At 36.9% G+C, this 21,632-nt stretch overlaps 2 protein-coding genes across 2 annotated transcripts in view; both read right to left on the bottom strand.

Moving 5' to 3' along the window:
- Positions 1-13: 13 nt before the first annotated feature.
- On the bottom strand, positions 14-12,726 carry LOC133527724 (maspardin-like). Its single transcript, XM_061864872.1, has 5 exons — positions 12,507-12,726; positions 12,169-12,409; positions 11,598-11,827; positions 4,662-4,910; positions 14-3,253 (listed from the first exon to the last, which is right to left on the bottom strand). Exons 1-5 carry the CDS (start codon positions 12,603-12,605, stop codon positions 3,116-3,118), a joined length of 957 nt encoding a protein of 318 aa, XP_061720856.1. The 5' UTR covers positions 12,606-12,726; the 3' UTR covers positions 14-3,115.
- Positions 12,727-13,585: 859 nt separating this feature from the next.
- The window catches only part of LOC133527725 (ubiquitin-conjugating enzyme E2 R2), a 58,044-nt gene continuing 49,997 nt past the window's right edge, over positions 13,586-21,632 (bottom strand). Inside the window, exon 5 of the mRNA XM_061864873.1 lies at positions 13,586-18,549. Coding sequence (XP_061720857.1) covers positions 18,409-18,549 — 141 coding nt within the window. The 3' untranslated portion in view covers positions 13,586-18,408. The remainder of the gene's footprint in view (positions 18,550-21,632) is intronic.

Genomic DNA, 21,632 nt, shown 5'->3' with positions numbered 1-21,632 from the left:
AAATAAAAGACAATTGGTGTATAAAAGTATATTTGTATAGTCAACAATTTTCACTCGGCCAATATTGCAGTCTTATAAAGTAAAACATTTTATCTACACACATATCATAAACCCTCTATGATGCCTTCAAAATCCGTAAATAATGGCCAACATTACGGTAAACTGTTTTGTTACAACAAATTTCTTATCTGTGATTGATAATGTTAATGTAGTTATAGCTTCATAACTACATCAAAATCGATTTGGTTATGCATTCAAATTTGGAACATCTCTGAAAAAAAAGCAATTCGATTTGACCTCTATTCTAATATCAGTCGAGATGCCTTTTTGTTCGAAATAAAATGTCAATTGCATACAATTTTGACATATCTCGCATGTTAGTTTGTATCGAATGATACGGAAATCGGCCCCCGACTCTAGTTTGTCTCTGAATAAAAAAAACTACATGCGTTAAAAGTTTTTCATTAACCGCCATTTCACGTAGTTTATCTTTTAATTAGTATAAGGTATAAAATGAATGTTTTGTTGTTTTTAAGGTAACTATAGCAAAGATTTCATGTAAAATAAGCGATAAAAATATTTCGGTGACGCCACCATATATCCGCGAGTTCCGCCAAGAGAGCAACGATTTGGCAAGAGCATCGTAACGGAGGCTGTAATTTAGGTTTGTGAATATTTCATAGAAAGTTTATAATATGTGTGTAGATAAAATAATGTATGTAACTGTACATAATTAGGCATTAAATACACGAGTGTGGGTTTAAGAAACGAACGAAGTGAGTTTTTTTTAAAAGATAACACGAGTTTTATTATGTAGCAGTCACATAAACTACTAGTATGTAACTGTACATAATTAGGCATTAAAACACTCGTGTTATCTTTTTAAGAAACTCACTTCGTTCGTTTCTTAAACCCACACTTAAAATACAATTCATATTTGATTTCTATAAAAATTAAAACAGCATAATAGGATGTACTCGATATAATTTTAGTTGCGTCTAACACACGTTTGTTAATATTTGGAACACATCAGAATTGCAAATCGTAAGTACTTTGATCACAGTCTGTAGTTCGTTTTTTTTTAGCTTTAGAAAAAAGGTAAACAATCTTCACGTCTTTTTATTGATAAACGCTTTTTTAATCAGTAACTATTACTTGTGAAATATAACTAATTGATTCCCTATATACAGCAAGAGAGGTCAGGGAGACCCGAAAATGAGATGGGAGGATGATTTCCCACCAAAGTGGGTAAGAACCGCTCGGAACAGAGAAGACTGGAAAGCTTTAGAGGAGGCCTTTGTCGGAAACCCCGACAACCTACAGAACAAAGAAGCAATACAAAAGAACGAAAAACGAGTCTGTAAACAAAGGCTAATTAGATTCGGTTACTCGTGAAACTAAAATAATGTAAATGATTGTATATGATTTTTAATTGTTACATATTTCCCTTGACTTATTTTTCAAAAGTGCTTTTCAATAAAAAGACGTCAAAATCGCGTACCTTCTTTCTAATGATAAAAAATGAGACTATAATGTCGGTAGTAATAATGTACTACTGTGATATCGACAAAACATTTTTTAACTAATTTCATTTCTCAAGAAGCTTCGCCAATGTACTTTTGTTTGGCAAGCAATTTTTGGCACATTTTAATTTTGCATTATTTTATGTACTTAGACTACTTAGTCAATCATAAATATAATAATATCGTTGTTTACAAACGTTCATTAATTCACATGTTTTAATTTATTGTCAAAAAACTACTGTATGTTATAACGTAAGGAATTATTTTCATATAGATAATAGAATGTGTGAGTTTTGATCCCATTTTTTTCAAACCAATATCTCAATTCAGTTTTCCAAAATAAATATGTATTAAACTACTTGGTATTCTATACCGTCCATATACCTACATTATAACATGACTTAATGTTCCAGTATAAAGCATTTTTTCTTAACACTAGCGTTTATAGGCACACAGAGTAATTAAAGTTAATGTTGGTTCTAAAACAACCATAAAGTCGCCACTGTCGCCAGCGTAAGTAGCTAAACAGATGAAGTGTTCAAAATGAGCTGGGAACAACTATACTTGGAGTAGATGTGCAGGTCATATGAAATACCTGCCTGCTTAGCTTACTGACTGTACCACTTTTGTAGTTTGTCTATAACCATTTTTTTTATAAGTTCTTTTCGGAGTTGCATTTATATTGATTTTTTTGGGTTATTCCTACTAGTTACCACCAAGTTGTTACCAGTGGTAACTAATGGGAATTTTTTTCCCACCTTTTACCAATGGTAACTACTGGAAAAAAAAACTCAGTAGTTACCACCAAACCGAGTTGGTGGTAACTAGTGGTAAAAGTTGGGAATTTTTTTCCCAGTAGTTACCACCAAAATTTGGTTAGCATTCAATACTAATAAAAACAGTCTAAAATATAGAGTGCTCTAATCAATCATTAATTATGTTGAATGAATTATAAGTTAATTAGTTATTAGTTTAATTATAAGTCGATTACTGTTTGAGTAAACTGCCTTAAAAGTGATCAAAAATAGTCGATCTTTGATTGATTTCTTTGTTCGCTCGTATAATTGTAACGTTATTTATTGAAACGGACCTTATTGTCGATGGTGCTTACGCCATTATCAGCGATGCTCCTATATAACTACAACGCTGCGCTACGCAGTGCGGTGTAAGCACCCTCGACAAAAGATTCAGGTTTCATAGATAACGTCACAATTAATTCAATTTACAATGAATAAGATAAATTTCAATCAAACGTTAATTTCTCTTTAACTTATAATTTTATGCCCTTGCACCAGTTTAAATTTTTTTCATCACTTTTAAAGCAGTTAACTAAAACACTAATCGACTTATAACTATTTATTAAAGCACTCTTTATTTATACTTTACTATTTCTACTGTTTTTAGTAGTAAGCAACAACAAAACAACTCTAACAAAATTTTGGTGGTAACTACTGGGAAAAAAAAACCCACCTTTTACCAGTGGTAACTACTGGGAAAAAAAAATCCCAGTAGTTAGCACCAAACCGAGTTGGTGGTAACTAGTGGGATTTTTTTTTTTGCCACAACGCCACTGATTGTCACAACACGAAGGTTTAAGAGATCTTAACGAATTGATCTCGCTGGTTGAAGTAGCTGACCGCGCCCTCGTCGGGCTGCGGCGGCGCGGGCAGGCGGTGCAGGCTGAGGCGCGACGCCGACAGCTCCGTGCTGTCGAACTGCCGGAGGTGGATCTGAGACAGGACAAAGTTTTTTTTCTCCAATATACTCGGAAATGTTCACCTTATTGTAGCAAAAATAGTACGGGAAGTTCTTCGTTATGGTCAAACCAAATTTAAAAAAATCAAACCATTATTGTCGTGTTTTAGCGGACGGGAAAGTTATTACTGTATTGTTTTTTACTTTTTAAAAACATGTATCCACTAAGAAAAACGCATACAGCCAATTAATATAGCTGCGGGCCGCGTCTACATGACCCGGTCAGCATCATTGAAGCTACAGGATAGAGTCGTGTAAGACCGACGTGTATGATCATGTAAATACTGCTTAATAAAATCAAAGACTATATAACTTTTATATTTTTTTAAGGATCTCATGCGTGCAAATACAACTTATATTGCACAATTATATATATTGAATTGAATGGTACTGAATGGCAGAATAGTTGTGCCTTTAACTTTTTGATTTTGATGTGAAGGTTCGATTTGAGTGATGGTTCATGTTTAAATTATGATTATTTTACCTGATTTCCTCGCATGTTTAGAGAAAAGCACTATATAGGCCTCGGCAGGAACAGCAATTCGTGAATTCGTCTTCTTTGTCGGGCTCCGCTACGCGTCGTCCGACAAAATCGAAACTCATCCACGAATTGCCATTTCCCGGCCTCTGCAATAATGTACTATACCACTATAAGATTTACATCAAACGGACAGAGCCAAGATATCTTGGGGCCAAAGGAATTTGGACCTTCTTTACAGGAGTTAAGTTCCTTATTTAAATGTCAGGTTCTATGGCCGCAGCGCGCGTCTCAAACACGATACCTGATGTAGTGTAGGGACGCCCGGCCGGAAGCAGGCGGGCTGTCGATCGCGTGTTGCGTTCATTCAGCCCAAACAACAACAACACGATACCTACTAGCATCTGTTGTTAAAAGGTCCCCCACAGAGTAATTAATAGCAAAGAGAATTTGAAATAGAGCTGTATTGTCAAATAAAACTTTGTAGCCGAAAACGTTCGAAACGATGCCGCCATACCTTTGGCCTAAGATCTATTAGATGGCGCCACTTTTTGATATTTAACAAATTTAACACATATCGGTGAAAGAATAATGATCAAAGTCGATCTAAGTTTTAAGCATTTGTCGAAAGATGGCAGTAAATTTACTGTGGCTGCAAAATTTTCTTTGGCAATCAACCTCCATTTCAAATTCTCTTTATTAATAGTATACTTGTAGCATACTTTGTGGGGAACTTGAGCAATGGAGTATACTACAAGTGTACTTCTGTTTAATAGCTGAGGAAGCAACCAAGATAAACGCTAAGATGAGAATGTACAGGTCTTCCAGCAGTTTAGGACCGAGCACATTGAACCTATATCCACAGGACTTGTTTAATATCTTACACAAGTTTAAAAAAAACTTACTAGTAAATGCAAATTGACTTCATCGCTCCTGCTCAGATAGGGGAAGTTGCCTCCGCTCTTCAAGTGCGCCAGCTTGGCCTGCGGGTACGACTTGTACAGGTCCTCCCGGACCTGCGGGCTGAGCGCGCACTCGTCCCACACGTCCATGACGGTGACCGGCAGCGAGCTCAGCAGGTGCGGCTGCATGTAGCCCGGCGTGCAGTTGAGGGTTAAGCGTGAAGCTAGCTCCGATTGGTTCAGGGATTCTAGCTGGAAGATTAATTAATGAGCCATTTTTATATTTTGTAATTTTTTTAATTTTTCTTAGATTTTTAAAATTTGGTGGATAGATAGAGTTCCTTATTCTGTACAACATAAGCGCGATTTCATCGTATGTCCTACGAAATCTTCCACTGAGTTACGGAAAACGTATGGAATTTAACGCATGGGAATGTTCATACATTTTTGTTGTCCCACATTTGGATTTCGTGTTTATTTCGACCAGAATAAGGAGCTTTTCGAACCTAGAAATTTTGATCAAAATCTGTAAAAAAAATGACCCTAATATCAGAAAATATGCCGTCTGGTGCCAGTCTCTATCTTTAATTAATTATTTGTCCCTCGGCGAAAAAAATGGCGATATCAATTTAACGTATGTATCTTTGTCTGGGGCATCGTAGCTGTTTAGTATAATCAATTTTAGTAAAATAAATTCAACATAGGTTATAAACTCATAGTACGGTCGCCAAATCTCAAAAGCCCTCTAGAAACACGATTTAATTGACTCGGCTCGGCCTTACCCACAACCGGTATCAATGTGTTTGGACAGTTCTCCTGATCACCGTACATGCGGTAGTAAAGCGGAAAAACGGTGGAGGGGATAGTAATGACGTCACAAAGATGGCGGCCGGACCTATTCTTTTTGGCGGTGTATCTCGAAAACCACTTAACCGATTTTAATCATCGAGGTGTCAAATAATAGCTTATATTATGGAGATTATTTCCTTTTCTACAAACATTTACGTGAAACCTATAGGAAAAAAAATAATCACAAAAAACAGTTTTTTTATAAAATTATTTTTTTTTATTTTGTAAAAATCTCCGTAAATATTAGCATTTCGCAAATTTTGTTTCATATAAAACATATTGCTTCATTATCAAGGAATATAATGAGCCTTAAAACATACAGATCGAGTAATAAACAATGAAGCTACACTCATTTATTTGCGCATGGGTAACGATAACTGGCTTTTACCGGTCGAAACTGTGGTGACTGTTACGATACGTATTGAATGGAATTTATAGAGTATCGGTTTTAATTACTGAAATTATAATGACAATTATAAAAACCAGACACAATAATGTTACCTTACTTCGACGTTTAGTCTCTTTTTTCGTCTTAATCATAGGTAGGTACATATTTCTTTTTACTTAAAAATTTTATACTCAGCTCGGCCTTACCCACAACCGGTATCAATGTGTTCGGGCGTTTCTCCTGATCACCGTACATGCGGTAGTAAAGCGGAAAAATGGTGGGAGGGGATAGTAATGACGTCACAAAGATGGCGTCCGGACCTATTCTTTTTGGCGGTGTATCTCGAAAACCACTTAACCGATTGTATTCATCGAGGTGTCAACTAATAGCTTATATTATGGAGATTATTTCCTTTTTACAAACATTTACGTGAAACCTATAGGAAAATAATAATCACAAAAAACATTTTTTTTTATACATTTGGTTGGTAGGTTTGTCTTATGTTTTAAAGCAGTAAAATCTTTCAAGTCGAAACACAGTATAAATATACATTTTGTTGTCTAATCTAAAAGTATGATGTTCATTGTTTAAGACTGATTAGTGATTACTGAATTAAATAACATGCTATTTGTTATTTTTGTTTTATTTTTTAAATCAGGTATTAATTTATTCACTATACAGGCAAAATGTGTATCATAGTTGGTCTGTAAGTACTTACTACTTGTGTCGAATATAGGTATAAGATGAAATTTTAACCACCAGCCATACTCTGCGCAGTGACTTTCCAGGTCATACTGAACAACTTTTATTATGGGACCAATGCCGAATCACGCAAGAAAATTTGGATCTGGAATGACACCCACTGGCTGTGCCCTACCACACAAAGCGAGATGACATTCACAATGCCCATACCTCTCTTTTGGACGTAGTTTAAGGACGTACCCGGGTCCATGACGCATGCTCGCCACACCGCTGCTTAAAATAAGCTGACGCACCGTAAATTGAACTGCGTAAAAATCGCAAAAAATATTACACGGAGATCTTATGGCAGACACCGTACCGGTGACGTAAAAGACGCAACTGTTTTGCGAACAAAAAAGATTCGCGTGAAGCACGTCACTGCGATTCCGTACCGTCACCGTTTTTTAAACAGCGGTGTGGGGAGCATGCGTCAAAAACGGTACGCATACGACGCGTCACTGCGATTCCGTATCGTGACCGTTTTTTAAGCTGCGGTCTGGTCGCACCTTGTATTGTATTGTATTCGGGCGATTTTTCCGCAACTCGACGACTTGCGCCTATTTTGCGTGATATGTTGGGGGTGGGCTAGTCCTGCCAGCCCAGCTCCTCGAGGAATCCTATCAAACCTTTGATGTTGAGTAGGACCTCGGGGAGGTCTCTCAGAGATCCGAGATGTTTAGCCCTGTATGGAGTCACTCCGCTGCATTCCAGCACCACGTGAGAGGCTGTTTCTTGTGTCTCCATGCAACCTCGGCACAGGGGACTGTCTGTGACACCTGTTGTGAAAAGATGTTTGTTAAATAGTCCATGACCTGTTATGACACTGGTTACCATACTCAGTCGGACCTTCCCTAGTTGCAGGAGCGCCCTTGTGAGTTTTCCGTTGATGCCAGGCATGGCTTCTTTTGCCTGTCTGCATCCAGTCTGGTTCAGCCAGTGTTCTGTGTGTAGTTTCCCTGTACGTGCCAGCAGCATTGAGCGTACCTTGCTAAATGGTATCGGAAGAATCGGTTCCGGACCAATCGCCCCCGCATTCGATCCTTGCCTGGCAAGCTCGTCCGCAGCATCGTTACCTCGGGATCCACTGTGTCCCTTGATCCATTGTAGGGTGATCTTGTTATTATGACATACCTCCATTAGTCGTTCGTGGCATTCGTGTATAAGTTTGGATGTAACTATATGGCTATTTAGAGCCATTAAGACTGCTCTACTGTCGGAGAGTATGCGGATGGAGGATCCTACTACCTTCCTTGCAGTGATGGCAGCCGCCGCGTTTATGATGCCCATGCACTCAGCTTGGAATACCGAGTTATGGGCTCCTAGCGGAGTGGTGATCGACATGTTCAGGTCTTCTGAGAAGGTTCCAGAGCCCGATCCGCTGTCTGTTTTGGACCCATCAGTGAAGATTCTCAGCTCCCGGGGATTGAGTCCTTCATGATTGTCGTCCTCATATAACTGTATTTTGTACCTTTTATCGAAGATAGCTTGTTTGTGAATCCGGTCCGTGCCTGACCTAAGCACTGGAAATTCGTCATACACCTTTTCCAGGCATTTTGTGTGAAGAGCTCCTGTGATGTTAGACCATATCTTGAGGGTTCGCAACCTTACCGCTGAGAGACTGGCCTCTTGCTGTATGTGTAGGTGTAGCGGTGGAAGGTTTAGCATGACCTCCATGGCTGCAGTCGGGGTAGACCTCGTGCAGCCAGTGGTGGCCGCGCATGCGAGCCTTTGAAGTCTTTGTAGTTTGTCTCGTACGTTGCCTAGGTTTGTTCTTGGCCACCAAACCAGAGCACCGTAACAGAGTAAGGGGCGGATTATCGTCTTATAGAGCCAGAGGGTAATTTTCGGGTTGAGTCCCCACCTCTTACCAATCATCCTTCTGCACTGCCAGAAGACAACTCCCGCCTTGTCTATCCGTTTGTTGATGTGGTTGTTCCAATTGAGTTTATTGTCGAGAGTTAGTCCTAAGTACTTAACTTCATCGGACAGCTGTAGCTCAGTTTGGAAAAGTGTTGGTCTGGTAAAGTTGGTCGCACCTTTATATGGGACAGTCAAAATTTTTTTCGCGATTTCGGAATTGGTCCCATAGTAAAAGTTGTTAAGTATGACCTATAAAGTCGCTGCGCAGAGTATGACTGGTGGTTAAAAGTTCACCCTGTACAAAATTTTTAAGTAGTAAGTACTTACAGACCAACTATGATACACATTTTGCACAGAGTATGACTGGTGGTTAAAAGTTCACCCTGTACAAAATTTTTAAGTAGTAAGTACTTACAGACCAACTATGATACACATTTTGCCTGTATAGTGAATAAATTAATACCTGATTTAAAAAATAAAACAAAAATAACAAATAGCATGTTATTTAATTCAGTAATCACTAATCAGTCTTAAACAATGAACATCATACTTTTAGATTAGACAACAAAATGTATATTTATACTGTGTTTCGACTTGAAAGATTTTACTGCTTTAAAACATAAGACAAACCTACCAACCAAATGTATAAAAAAAAATGTTTTTTGTGATTATTATTTTCCTACAGGTTTCACGTAAATGTTTGTAAAAAGGAAATAATCTCCATAATATAAGCTATTAGTTGACACCTCGATGAATACAATCGGTTAAGTGGTTTTCGAGATACACCGCCAAAAAGAATAGGTCCGGACGCCATCTTTGTGACGTCATTACTATCCCCTCCCACCATTTTTCCGCTTTACTACCGCATGTACGGTGATCAGGAGAAACGCTCGAACACATTGATACCGGTTGTGGGTAAGGCCGAGCTGAGTTTAAAATTTTTAAGTAAAAAGAAATATGTACCTACCTATGATTAAGACGAAAAAAGAGACTAAACGTCGAAGTAAGGTAATATTATTGTGTCTGGTTTTTATAATTTTAATTATAATTTCAGTAATTAAAACCGATACTCTATAAATTCCATTCAATACGTATCGTAACAGTCACCACAGTTTCGACCGGTAAAAGCCAGTTATCGTTACTCATGCGCAAATAAATGAGTGTAGCTTCATTGTTTATTACTCGATCTGTATGTTTTAAGGCTCATTATATTCCTTGATAATGAAGCAATATGTTTTATATCAAACAAAATTTGCGAAATGCTAATATTTACGGAGATTTTTACAAAATAAAAAATAATAATTTTATAAAAAAACTGTTTTTTGTGATTATTTTTTTTCCTATAGGTTTCACGTAAATGTTTGTAGAAAAGGAAATAATCTCCATAATATAAGCTATTATTTGACACCTCGATGATTAAAATCGGTTAAGTGGTTTTCGAGATACACCGCCAAAAAGAATAGGTCCGGCCGCCATCTTTGTGACGTCATTACTATCCCCTCCACCATTTTTCCGCTTTACTACCGCATGTACGGTGATCAGGAGAACTGTCCGAACACATTGATACCGGTTGTGGGTAAGGCCGAGCTGAGTCAATTAAATCTGGCCTCGGAGCGGCTTGGCGACCGTACTATCACTTAGTGGCGCTGTTTTAATTTCAAGAGAGTTTTAAATGAAAAGTGGTATCTGTCTATACTGTTTTTCTTTTATTCTGGTGTGGAATAATGACTATTTGTATTTTGTTTAGACACTTATAAATATTATACCCTACCTAAAAGTAATGAAATAAATGTATTTGTATTTATATATTTTATTTATTAGAATTGGTTTATTTTAAAGTGAATGTTAATTTTAGTTTCTGCGACAAATCATAATTACATTATAGGTCTATAAATTTTGTAGTAAAAATGCACTTAATCACTTTATTGTTTACAAATCAAATATTAACAAATTGATATGCATCAATAAACATAAACTTTGGCCTCATTTTGACATAACAACAATTATAAAATATAACAAGATTTTACGTCAAATTATCATAACATTGATATATTTAAACAATAAAGCAAATACTTATTATTCTCTGACGCCACTATTCTATGTTACTTACTATAAAAATATGGCATTGCCATTCCACAGCACAATACAAGTTGTTATTACCATATGTTCTAGTAACTTGCATGTTATCTTGTCTTACCTATTCAATTTACTTAATATTAATTGCATGTAAATATATGCAAGTACATGTACAACTGTTTCTATTGACCTATACTTGTTAAACATAATGTTAAAGGAATATTAATGAAGAAATATCACAAGTTTAGTTTATGAATTATATTCATGAAAATGCTATAGACTGGTTTGAAACTCTTCAATATTTAAGCAAAGCCATAGAATCTTGTCAGACTAAGTGGCTTTTACAGTAGAACCTCGCTAATCTGGAGCCTTGCAAATCTGATAATCCAGATAGTTTCACAAGGTGCACTCTTATAAATAGGCTAAATAATGACTGGAAGCCCTGAAATTATATTTCTTCTGCAACACAGACACTGAGTCTTCACGTCTACATCTTCTAAGTCTTACAATGTGATCAGAAGAAATAAATCAATCTTAGTTTTATACTTTTTTTTTAAATTTACTAAAATGATCATAACCAGTGATCATGACCATAAAATTCCTGCACTTGATATATTGATAATCCAAAAAACTTTGTAATCCTTCAAGGGGGTTGGCCGGTCGAAGTATTAAACAGATGGCGCCATCATAGCTTGCCCTGTCAATCCCTAGAATTGTGTCAAATTCTTGTTTTTTTTTTGGAATTTTGTGACCTGGATTCCAGTACTTTAAGCCAAATCTCATAGAACAAAACTAGAGACAGGGGCAAGCTATGATGGCGCCATCTATGCAAACCTTTGACAGTTGCCAACCCCATTGGCTAGGTTTTTGCCTGTTCAGATTAGCATGGTTCTACTGTATACCCCTGGAGTGTGTATTAACTACTGCAATATTGGGTCAGAATCAAAAATCCACTGTAAATTCAAAACTTCAAGGTGTGTTTTACCTAGCATGGCAGTTGACTTAAGTTAGAAAACAATACTTACTCTCTCAACCATAAAATCAATAGCCTCAATGATTCTTCTATCAGCTTTCTCTGCTGAGAAATTTCCCATGAGCATCCTCTTTAGTACCAGGGAGGGGAGCAGCCAGAAGAGAGCTGAGGAGTCCTTGAACTCAAACACAGAGGTGTCAGTGAAGGAGTTGCACAGTATTAGGGATGCCACCCGGGGGCAGTTTAATGTTAGCTCTGCAAATTTTTGGGCTAGGAACCCACCTGAAATATACATTGAATGATCAAATAAATAGGGTGCATAGCACAACATAAAAAATTATATATTTAAAGTGTTACATGAAGCAGGAAACTTTCATACATATTTTAGGCAAGTATTACATTTATATTAGTACTGATTACCATTTAATAAATAGTGATAGGAATATTCAAATTATAAACAGCTTCCTACTATTAACATTAATTAAGTGATTAAAGTTCATTTGTTTTGACTGTAATTAGCAGGATTCAAGTTTAATTGGTAACAACCTGGTTTCCAATATGAATTTAAGCCAATTAAGTCTACTACAAGCTAAGCATAGTTAGAACTTCGTTCATAAACTCACCTAAGGAAGCTCCAAAAATATGCACTTTGTCAAGTTCTAGGTAGTCAATCAGTCTTTTGAATCCATCACACCACTCCTTCATATTCCAGTAAGGCGGGGGTTCCGCGGATATCACACGGACCCCTCTGGAAGCCAGGCCCATCACTTGCTTGTAGAAAACATCGGCTGTTCCAGAAACGGGAGGTAAACATATCAAAGGACACGCTACCGACTTTGGACCTGAATCGAATATCCGCCATGCCTGAATGGTAAACAATTGGTTAATAATTACAATGTGAACGTAGGATCGAAAAATAAATAACACAGTAAACATAAAAAGTGCGAAAATTATTTGTTACCTTGGAACTATCTGAATCAACAACGATTTTCCTTAACGGTATACTACTTCGAAAACTCAGATACTCATTTGATTGCGATAGATCACTCACGCAGCTCATTGTATAGTTTATGAGGAAATAAATATTAAGTTATATTGTTAATTAATTATTTAAAGAAAACAAATTAGAATCTAATTAGTAACTACCAGTAGAATGGAAACTGGAATGAATTATGAAAAAAAAACTTTTTTGTTGACATTGACATAAGCAACCACAGATAATTATAAGAATGTTCGAGCGGTGTTTGCCATTTCATTTGCCATGTTGGCTAACTTGGTGTGACAAAGAGGTTTATACAAAGTTGAATTTAGTGCATAAGAAAATAGTTTTATACAAAAATGGAAGTTAGAAGGTATTATATTCTTTGGTTAGAAGTAAGACCAAGATAAGTTGGCAGCGATTTTGATAGCCTAGACAGTGCAGGTGTTATCTTAAACGTCAAACTTCTATGAAATTATGACGTTAACACTTCCACAGGCAAGGCTATCAAAATCGCTGCCAACTTATCTTGGTCTGACTCTAATCATAAACGTGTACTGAAGCTACGATGCCGCTAATAATCATTTGTCCCTTTCCATCATACTAATACGTTGGAAAGGGACAAACGATTATTAGCGGCATCGTAACTTTAGTACACGTTTATGAATAAGGGGGTAAATGGTTACTTGCCTGCTCAGATTCCGTTTAGTCATGTATGGAACGTAGTGACTATAATATAGTTATAGTAGTTATGCTCTTTGATCATGTTTTTACTCGTAAGTTTGATAACTTTATTTCCTTTCCAATCGAACCGCCCATAACAATGGTATTGCAGAATTTGCAGCCACCTAAGCAAGTCTGCAGGTTCTGTATTTACATTACTTTGTTTATATATATGTATATTATGGCTGCTATACATACCGATAATCGCATGCGATTTGCATTTGATCAGAGTGTCCATGCCATTTTGCAGCACACTGTAAAAAAATCGCTTTAGAAGCGTCGCCAACGATGACACGGGTGCTGTGAGGTGGGTCTTAAACTCAGAAAAAACAACTGTCTTCGCATCCAAACGCTTTTACTTTATTGTTATTATATGATTAATAATTAATTAACATTTTCATCGTGTAATTTACCTACATTGATTTGCCAAACCACTTACAATGTAACTTAAGTTTACAAATTCTGGACGAATCATCAGGATTAACAGAGGTTTGTTAGCCAAGACATACAGCATTAAGAATTTAAACAGACTTGATAAAGATCGAGAATCTACGTTGTAAGCAAACAGCAATTTTGTTATCAGTTTTCTAGATCTTAATAGTTGTTCAAATAAAAGAGTCCGTTAACTTAGTGCACACTAACCATAAAGATTCATTTTTACTTACAATATACATTACAGATAATTTCGTTTAATTATTATAATTAAATCATACAGGTAGGCATTTTACTATACTGGTTACAACCGAGTACCAGTAGCCAGACTTTAATGTAATAAACTTACGATATATTTTAAATTATGTTTTGAGCATACTCATTATAAATCTCTGTACAAGTTTACTATGGTAGTGTCAGACAAAAAGGTTCATTTCACATATCATCCTATTTAAGTAGGGGACACTAATATTAAACAATTCTTAATCAGCCAAAAAGAGATGCTCAATATAATTTAGTAAAGACGACTTGTTGGAGCAAATTGTGATGACAAAATACAGCAAAAATACATAAAAAATAGTGACATTTGAAAATTCGCTAATAATTCAATAAATCTTAAATAAGCTAACTAATATTACGAGATAATGGTCGAATAGACAAACAGTTGTTAGTTAAAAAGTCTGGGCATGATTGCGTTTATGTTCAGTCAGCTAAGTGGGCGAGGCGGTCCAAATGATCTGCACACACTCTTACTAGCTGGACAATATAGTTGTGTTCAGATCATTTTGAACTTATCGCCTGCTTAGCAACTACTTCAGGCATTAACGCAATCGTGCCTGCTTGTTAGATACAATACCGCGAAGTTCAAAGATCTAAAATAATGAAGTACCACTCATCCTCAATCGACAATTTAGATTCTTTGAATAATATTTTGAATCACGTTGTCTATCCGAGCTGCACTAGCATGGAACATATTGCCATAAACTTTATAAAAATAAGCTTTCTATTCACCATTCATTCACTTCATAAATTGTAAAATTGTCTATCCGGTTCAGGCAAGTACGGAAAACTCAAAATATATTTCGTTTGAAGCATCGCTAAAACATGACGAGGAGCAAAACTGATTGCCACGTAGTAAGTCGCGCGGTACCGCATGATATCTATTTTATTTTTTATGATATAGGAATCACCTGATGGTCAAGCAATTACGGTCGTCCTTGGGCACCTGCAACACCAGAGGGGTTGGCGGAATTTAACATGGAAGTACGTTCTTTTCTTGAAGGTTTGAAGATCGTATCGGTCCTGAAATCGCGGGCGACAGTTTCATTCCCATTTTATCAGAAAGTCGAGTGTAGAGTATTATTTACGCGGTCAGTTTTGCTAGACGGCGTGAAGGCAGACATAATGCTAACCCACCCTACGATAGTTTTCAAAATAGTTCACTGTACCCCTACCACTACACATAAACGTTGACTATATCTAAAGTTACGTCTCAACCCATCGCAAGTATGTACAAAGTCATGAACTATTCTCAAAAGGATCATAGTGATATCCTTTTAATTTTATCATGCTTCTTGTAAGCAAACAATGCTTTCAAATCATTTTGCCGCTACTGCACTCAGCCATTCTTTGTAAAGATAAGAAGTTAGTGCAGTATAGCGGGGAAGTAGCTAAACATTTAGAGTCACACCAAGATAAGTTGGCAGCGATTTTGACAGCCCAGACAGTGCAAGTGTTATTTTAAACGTGAAACGTGTACGATATGACTTTTATACGATAAATCGCTGTCAACTTAGCTTGATCTGACTTTAGTAGCTTGTCCTTACGACTGTGAAAATGTTGAGCTCCATCCAAAAGTCAAGTCCTATTTTATAAGAGGCTGTCTATACTGTCAGTAAAGGTCCCGAAATAACATTATCGTAAAGCTGTATACGCGCCCCACTGCCATGGCGTGGTTGTACCACTGAGAGCGGAGAATTTAGCGTTTCAACATGTATATAAGTTAATTTTTTGCTTGCAAATTATAAATTATTGCAAATTTCTTATAAGCTCTTACGTATAATCTGTTTAAACTAAAAGTCTTGATGTTTCGACTAGTGTAGAACAAGTACGATCTACCCTGTTTGACATAGAGCGACTAACATTAAAATAAATGCATATTACCGCAAGCAAATGCCAAATAAACGGCTCTACTGATGCCAAGAAATCAAGTTAGGATGTTATTTGTTCAATTCACATGTATTGTCATGTACATGTGTCGTATACCTTACTACTAAGACATAAAGTCGATCAAAGGTCAGTTCATAGTGTTGCTATTAGTACCTAATGTATCGGCAAGAGGAGACGAGGCAATCGTTCATTTGTAACTTGAAACAGGCAAGATTTAAGACAATTACCGTAACAATTAAATTCAAGTAGTACCCAGTTGATACATTGTTTTGATGGCGGAAAAGGGATAATTATAGGCTTCTGTTACAAAGAACAGAGATGGACAAAGAAAGAGGAAAACGTGAACAAATTGGCCGTTGGGCAGGCCTGTTGTCAGTTACGTCAATAGTTGAACGTAATTTGAAAAGCCAGTTTGTATACATGTAGTTGTTATTGTAGAAAGGAAGATGGTAAGTAATGTAAGTATTATCATTTTTAGCACATGTTTGCGGAACAATGAAAGTTAATAGGATTCTAAACAATAATTGCGTGTTTTAAAGAAAGAAATACGAATAAAAAAGGCTTTAATAAATCAGTAAAGAAAAACTAATTATGTAGGAATTTCATAAGGTATTTACTGTGTATTGAAATTTGGTTGTCTGGTTGTTTTGCCAGCGCTGCTCCAATATTACAACCAAAAGAAAGTGCGCAAATACGAAACTGCGTAAACGTATCCCAATATCGACACGAGTCATGCTATTACAGAAGAAATGCGTACGCACATAAATTAGACGCAAATAGCCGTTATGCCAATAGTGTTACAACCCCAATGCCAATTGTGTATCGTACACGAGTTTAATACCGTTATAATTAATTCACAATACAAGTCTAAACCTACGTGAACATCGGGTTTGATAACGCGTTGAAATGTATACAATTAAATGGTTATAAAGAACTAATTGAAAGCTATATGTAACTTCGGAAGCAGTACAACGAGAAATAAATGTAATTATGTATCAAGTTATTGTATCAAGTTTTTCAGCTGTTTTCGATAGTTGTAATAAACATCATCTTTCTTTCTCCATGCATAATATCTCTGTTTAGCCCGATGGTTGACTGGTAGAGAATGCAATTTGGCATTAAGTCCGCCATTTGTAAGTACATTTTTTTTTTTTTTTTGTGCAATAAAGTTTAAATAAATAAATACATTAAGAGATATTAGTCTGTGTTGTCTGAATCAAAAGTAAATTGAAGGCAGTGTTCTAATAGTTTGTACTTGAGAAGTAGAGGCAGACATAAAATCATAAAGATTTAAGTAGTATAACTATAATTTAAGAAGATACTAAATTACTAATACATTTCAGTTCATTCTCTAGGTCCACGACATTATTTTGTATATCTACATAGTGTTTTAATTCATGTTTAATACTATTCAACTATTATCCATGAATCTTTTAAGTTTTGTTCAAAACTCACCTCACAATCTTTTTGGTTCTGATCTTATTTTTTGCAGGAAAACTGGACTGTTTTAAAAATGTGCTGGCAAAAGAAACTTATATATTTATAATAACCCTATTTCCCAGGCAGCTAGATTGTTATTTCCGCGCAGAGGGCCTTACATACGGAAAAAATCATTTTGTATTCATTTGACAGCTAAACTAGATGGTACTACTCGTCAACAAAACATTACCAATTGCGAATCCAGTTGCAGCTTAACGTATAGAGCTATCAAAAGAATTCGCACGAAATGTCCTTTTTCCTTCTTAACGTATACTACCGCATATACTCTCGGATACCAAGCGGCATTTTGAAATAACAAATTGGCGGATGAGTTAGAGCCTTCGTGAATGTGAAGGGCATCCGCTCTGGGCTCTACTATCCACAGAGCGGAATAACGACCGGGGTCGTAACTCTCATTCACACTTGATTTGAGATAGTAGTAGTGAAAGAGAAAGTTATATGACATTAGTCATCAGTTTGGTTTGCGAATAGTATAATCGCTATGTCGTCTATTTAGTGTTGGAAGAAGCTCGACACAGCGCTTCATGTGCCCGAGTTATGGTTAATATTGCACAGTCACAATAGTCACATATAACGTCGCTATACTTACTCAACCTCGTATCTGATATACGTATCTAATATATAGAGATACGAGGTTGAGTACGAGTAAGTATAGCGACGATAATGTGAAGTCAGTGGGTCTATCCCCATAAGCCCCCTTGCGAAAAATGTAAATATCAATTGAGATGCACTTTATTCTTTCTAACAATAGAATTTGTCTTTTGCAGCGGGGCTTCTGAGGTTATATTTGCCTAGTGGTGTGTAGGCCTCGATACAGCAGGCCTCACGACTCGCCATTGCAGAAATATTTGACAAATATAGACGTTATACGCCCGAGTTACAGTTGACTACAGCCACATATAACGTATGTCACTGTTTAACCCCCTAAGCCTCCATGCAAATAATGTAAATATCCATTGAGATGCACTTTTTTAACACCAATAGGAGTGTACGTTTTTTTGCAGCGGGGCTTCTGAGGTTATATTTGCCTAGTGGAGTGTAGGCCTCGCCGCAGCGGGCCTCACGACTCGGCGTTGTCGCTGTCGTCGCCGTTGCCGCTGTCGTCGCCGTCCTCGCCGGCCTCGGCGGCCTCGCCGGCCTCGATCTCCTCGTCCGACGTGTCGAGATCGTAGTCGTCGTCGTAGAAATCCGTCATGTCCAGCTGGAATGGGAAAAGTATAGGTTAGGATTCGTTTTGCTCTGAGACGAATGACTGATTGGGACATAAAAGGTTGCCATTTACCAGTTATTATTTATAATTTAAAAATTACTTAAACTTTCGCTATCGGCCTCTGTATGCTCTTGTATATTCTTGTTTGCTATTATTTTGTTCTTGTATATTCGAGCGATAGAGGCAAATAAAGGAATGAACGAAGTGGTTCGCGGTAGGATATATCTACACTTCATAAATTAGCAGGTGTAAGGTTCATTGAGTTTATATCTTATGACGTCATAAAGGATGTAAGACGTTATTGACAAAAATCAGAAAGTCAAATCTAATCTCGCAAACACCGTCTAGCCAAGTGGGCATATTTTAAAATTGAACAGTTTTTTTTACGTGTATTCCAGATCAGAGTGAATGACGTAAGGTATTTTCATAAAGTCAGCATATCACAAACAGTCGGTTGAGTCGGTACAGTAACGCTCGTCAACATATACCTATTATTTTTATTGATGAAGATATAAATAGTTATATATTTTTAATACCGCGCGCGAGTGACAATACCATATGGAGGAAAACTATCGAGTATTAATATAGATGCACAATATTCAACTTGAGGACAGATCAAATTAGTTTTATTGAATATTTTGATGTGCTTTTAAGTAGTCGCACTACTTTATATAAATTATAAAAGAGATGTCATATACTAAAGAAAAAGAGGGCTTCCTTCAGTGGCCGAGGTCGGAAACAATGTTGCACAATATTCTCAACTATAGCGCCCCGCCCCGGCTTCGCACGGGTTACACAAAACCTTAACAAATTATATATTCACCTTCCTCAATAATCACTTAATCACTCTATTGATAGGTCAAAACTGCATGAAAATCTGTTTAGTAGTTTTTGAGTTTATCGCGAACATACATACATATAGACAGACGCGACGGGGGACTTGGTAAAACAATGTGTAATTATATTCATAAACATGTAGTCAAGGTTTGTTACTACAAGCTGCGAAATTGCATATAGAAATTATTAATCATTCATAGACTACCAATTAAAGTCTACCAATGGTCAGCTAAGTTTGTTTTAGGCGTATTTTATATGAGAATTTTGACATTCAGTAAATAAGTGGCAATATAAGCTGGACTGCATGTTAGTCCACTTCTACAGCTGGGTCAAAATGCAAATCATTTTCCGATACTATTTCTTAATGGAATCGGTACTAAAGGATTTACGAAAATTATAAGTAAGTATCAAGTCCGGTTTTCTTGACGCCTCACTCACCACTCTGAGGATTGACGTCCGACATTGACATTTTTATGAACAGCGAGCTGTAAAATTGTATTATGAATGGAATCCATTCATAAAGTGGCCATGCACTTTTACAGCTGGGTGTACATTTCCTTATCGATAAGTAGGGACAGAGCGTTAGCATCATTACAATTTACTTGTTGGACCAGCAATGTATGGCGCATTGTCAGATGACAACTGTCAAAGTGGCGTACCAGGCCCATGTATAAAAGGAACCATCATAAAAAAAACCGGACAAGTGCGAGTCGGACTCCCCCACCGAGGGTTCCGTACTTTTTAGTATTTGTTGTTATAGCGGCAACAGAAATACATCATCTGTGATAATTTCAAGTGTCTCACGATTCATGAGATACAGCCTGGTGACAGACAGACGGACAGCGGAGTCTTAGTAATAGGGTCCCGTTGAACCCTTTGAGTACGGAACCCTACAAAAGTAATATTAAAGTGCATTCTGCAGCGTGTCGTGATGATGCAAAGCGACGTTGACACCGCGTCAGCAATCGATATCCGATGCCAATCCGGCCGTCTGGCCTTGTTCGTTTATCTTTCCTTTTATAGTGGCTCCAAGTTCATCTTCTGTTCCGTACCCGTATCAACTGCCATAAGTATTGTGTTTATTTAGTTACATTGGAACCTCGATAGCACGAATCTCAAGGGAAACGCCAAAACTTTGAGTTAACGAGGTTTCGTCTTATAGAGGGCATGGACTTAGGGAGGTTCTTATAGGTTTTCGTTCGTCTTAAAGAGGTAAAACGGATGAAAAATTCGTATTAGAGAGGTAATTATACTAACGCGTGAGGTACAGTCTTATTGTCTTTGTTAGTAAATAACTTCGAGAGATGGAGGTGGTAAAACAGTACGCCTATTCTTTCGAGTTGTAGAGGTCAAATTTAATTTTTCGAGTTATATAGGTAAAAATTGTACGCTTTGAAGGGAAGGGAATGGTATTTTATTTTGTGTTAAGGCCCTGCATCGAAAAATAACGGGATCTTTGAAGCGTGGCAGGGGCTAGCCCCGGAAACAAACTGGCGTGATTTTCGGATATATGTATCTTGACTATATGATAAGAGGTATGATACTAGTCGAAACAAAAAGGCTTAAAATTTTCTCGATAGAATATAAATCCAAAGTTACATCTACATGTTTAGTGTTTACCTCAGTGCAACTAGAAAACACATCTTCATCCAGCATAATCCACTTTAAAGTAAAGGTTTTCATCTCGTCTTAAACATCATTCAACTAAATATTAACTTATTATCTTATACAAACGGATTTATTCTCGTTTTTGATTTTATGAATTCAACAGAAAACGCCCATTTTACGCAGTTCGGTTTCTCTTTCTGTCATGCGTCAAAGTCATAAATGCGTCCTTTATGCCAGTAATGTTAGATGGCCGTGGTGCCTCAAAGAGGTAAGACCTATGTCAAATCGCGCAGCGCTCCAAATTACGTAAAATCGACATATCCAATAAACGTTGAGTCGTAGCTCTATTAACTAGTAACGGAATCGGAGGTCTGCTACGAATGGAGTTATCTTTACAGGCCTATACGTTACGCATGTGTGCGTGTTTGCTTAGATATGTCAAAGTCTAATACTCTTTGAACAATTACAACGGGTAAGGAAATTTCGACAGCTTCTGTAATGTATCGGTAGCTGTGTGGTCGTGTCGACACCAAAGAAATAATGCGAGACATCTATAGACCCATCGAATCTGATCGTAACTTTTTGTTTTCTTTTTTGTTCCTATATAATATCTATATTGCTTATTTTCT

Source organism: Cydia pomonella, chromosome 18 (assembly GCF_033807575.1).
Source record: "Cydia pomonella isolate Wapato2018A chromosome 18, ilCydPomo1, whole genome shotgun sequence".
Lineage (NCBI taxonomy): Eukaryota > Metazoa > Arthropoda > Insecta > Lepidoptera > Tortricidae > Cydia > Cydia pomonella.
The sequence above is the reverse complement of the archived record's forward strand: the minus strand, read 5'-3'. Positions and strand labels throughout refer to the sequence as shown.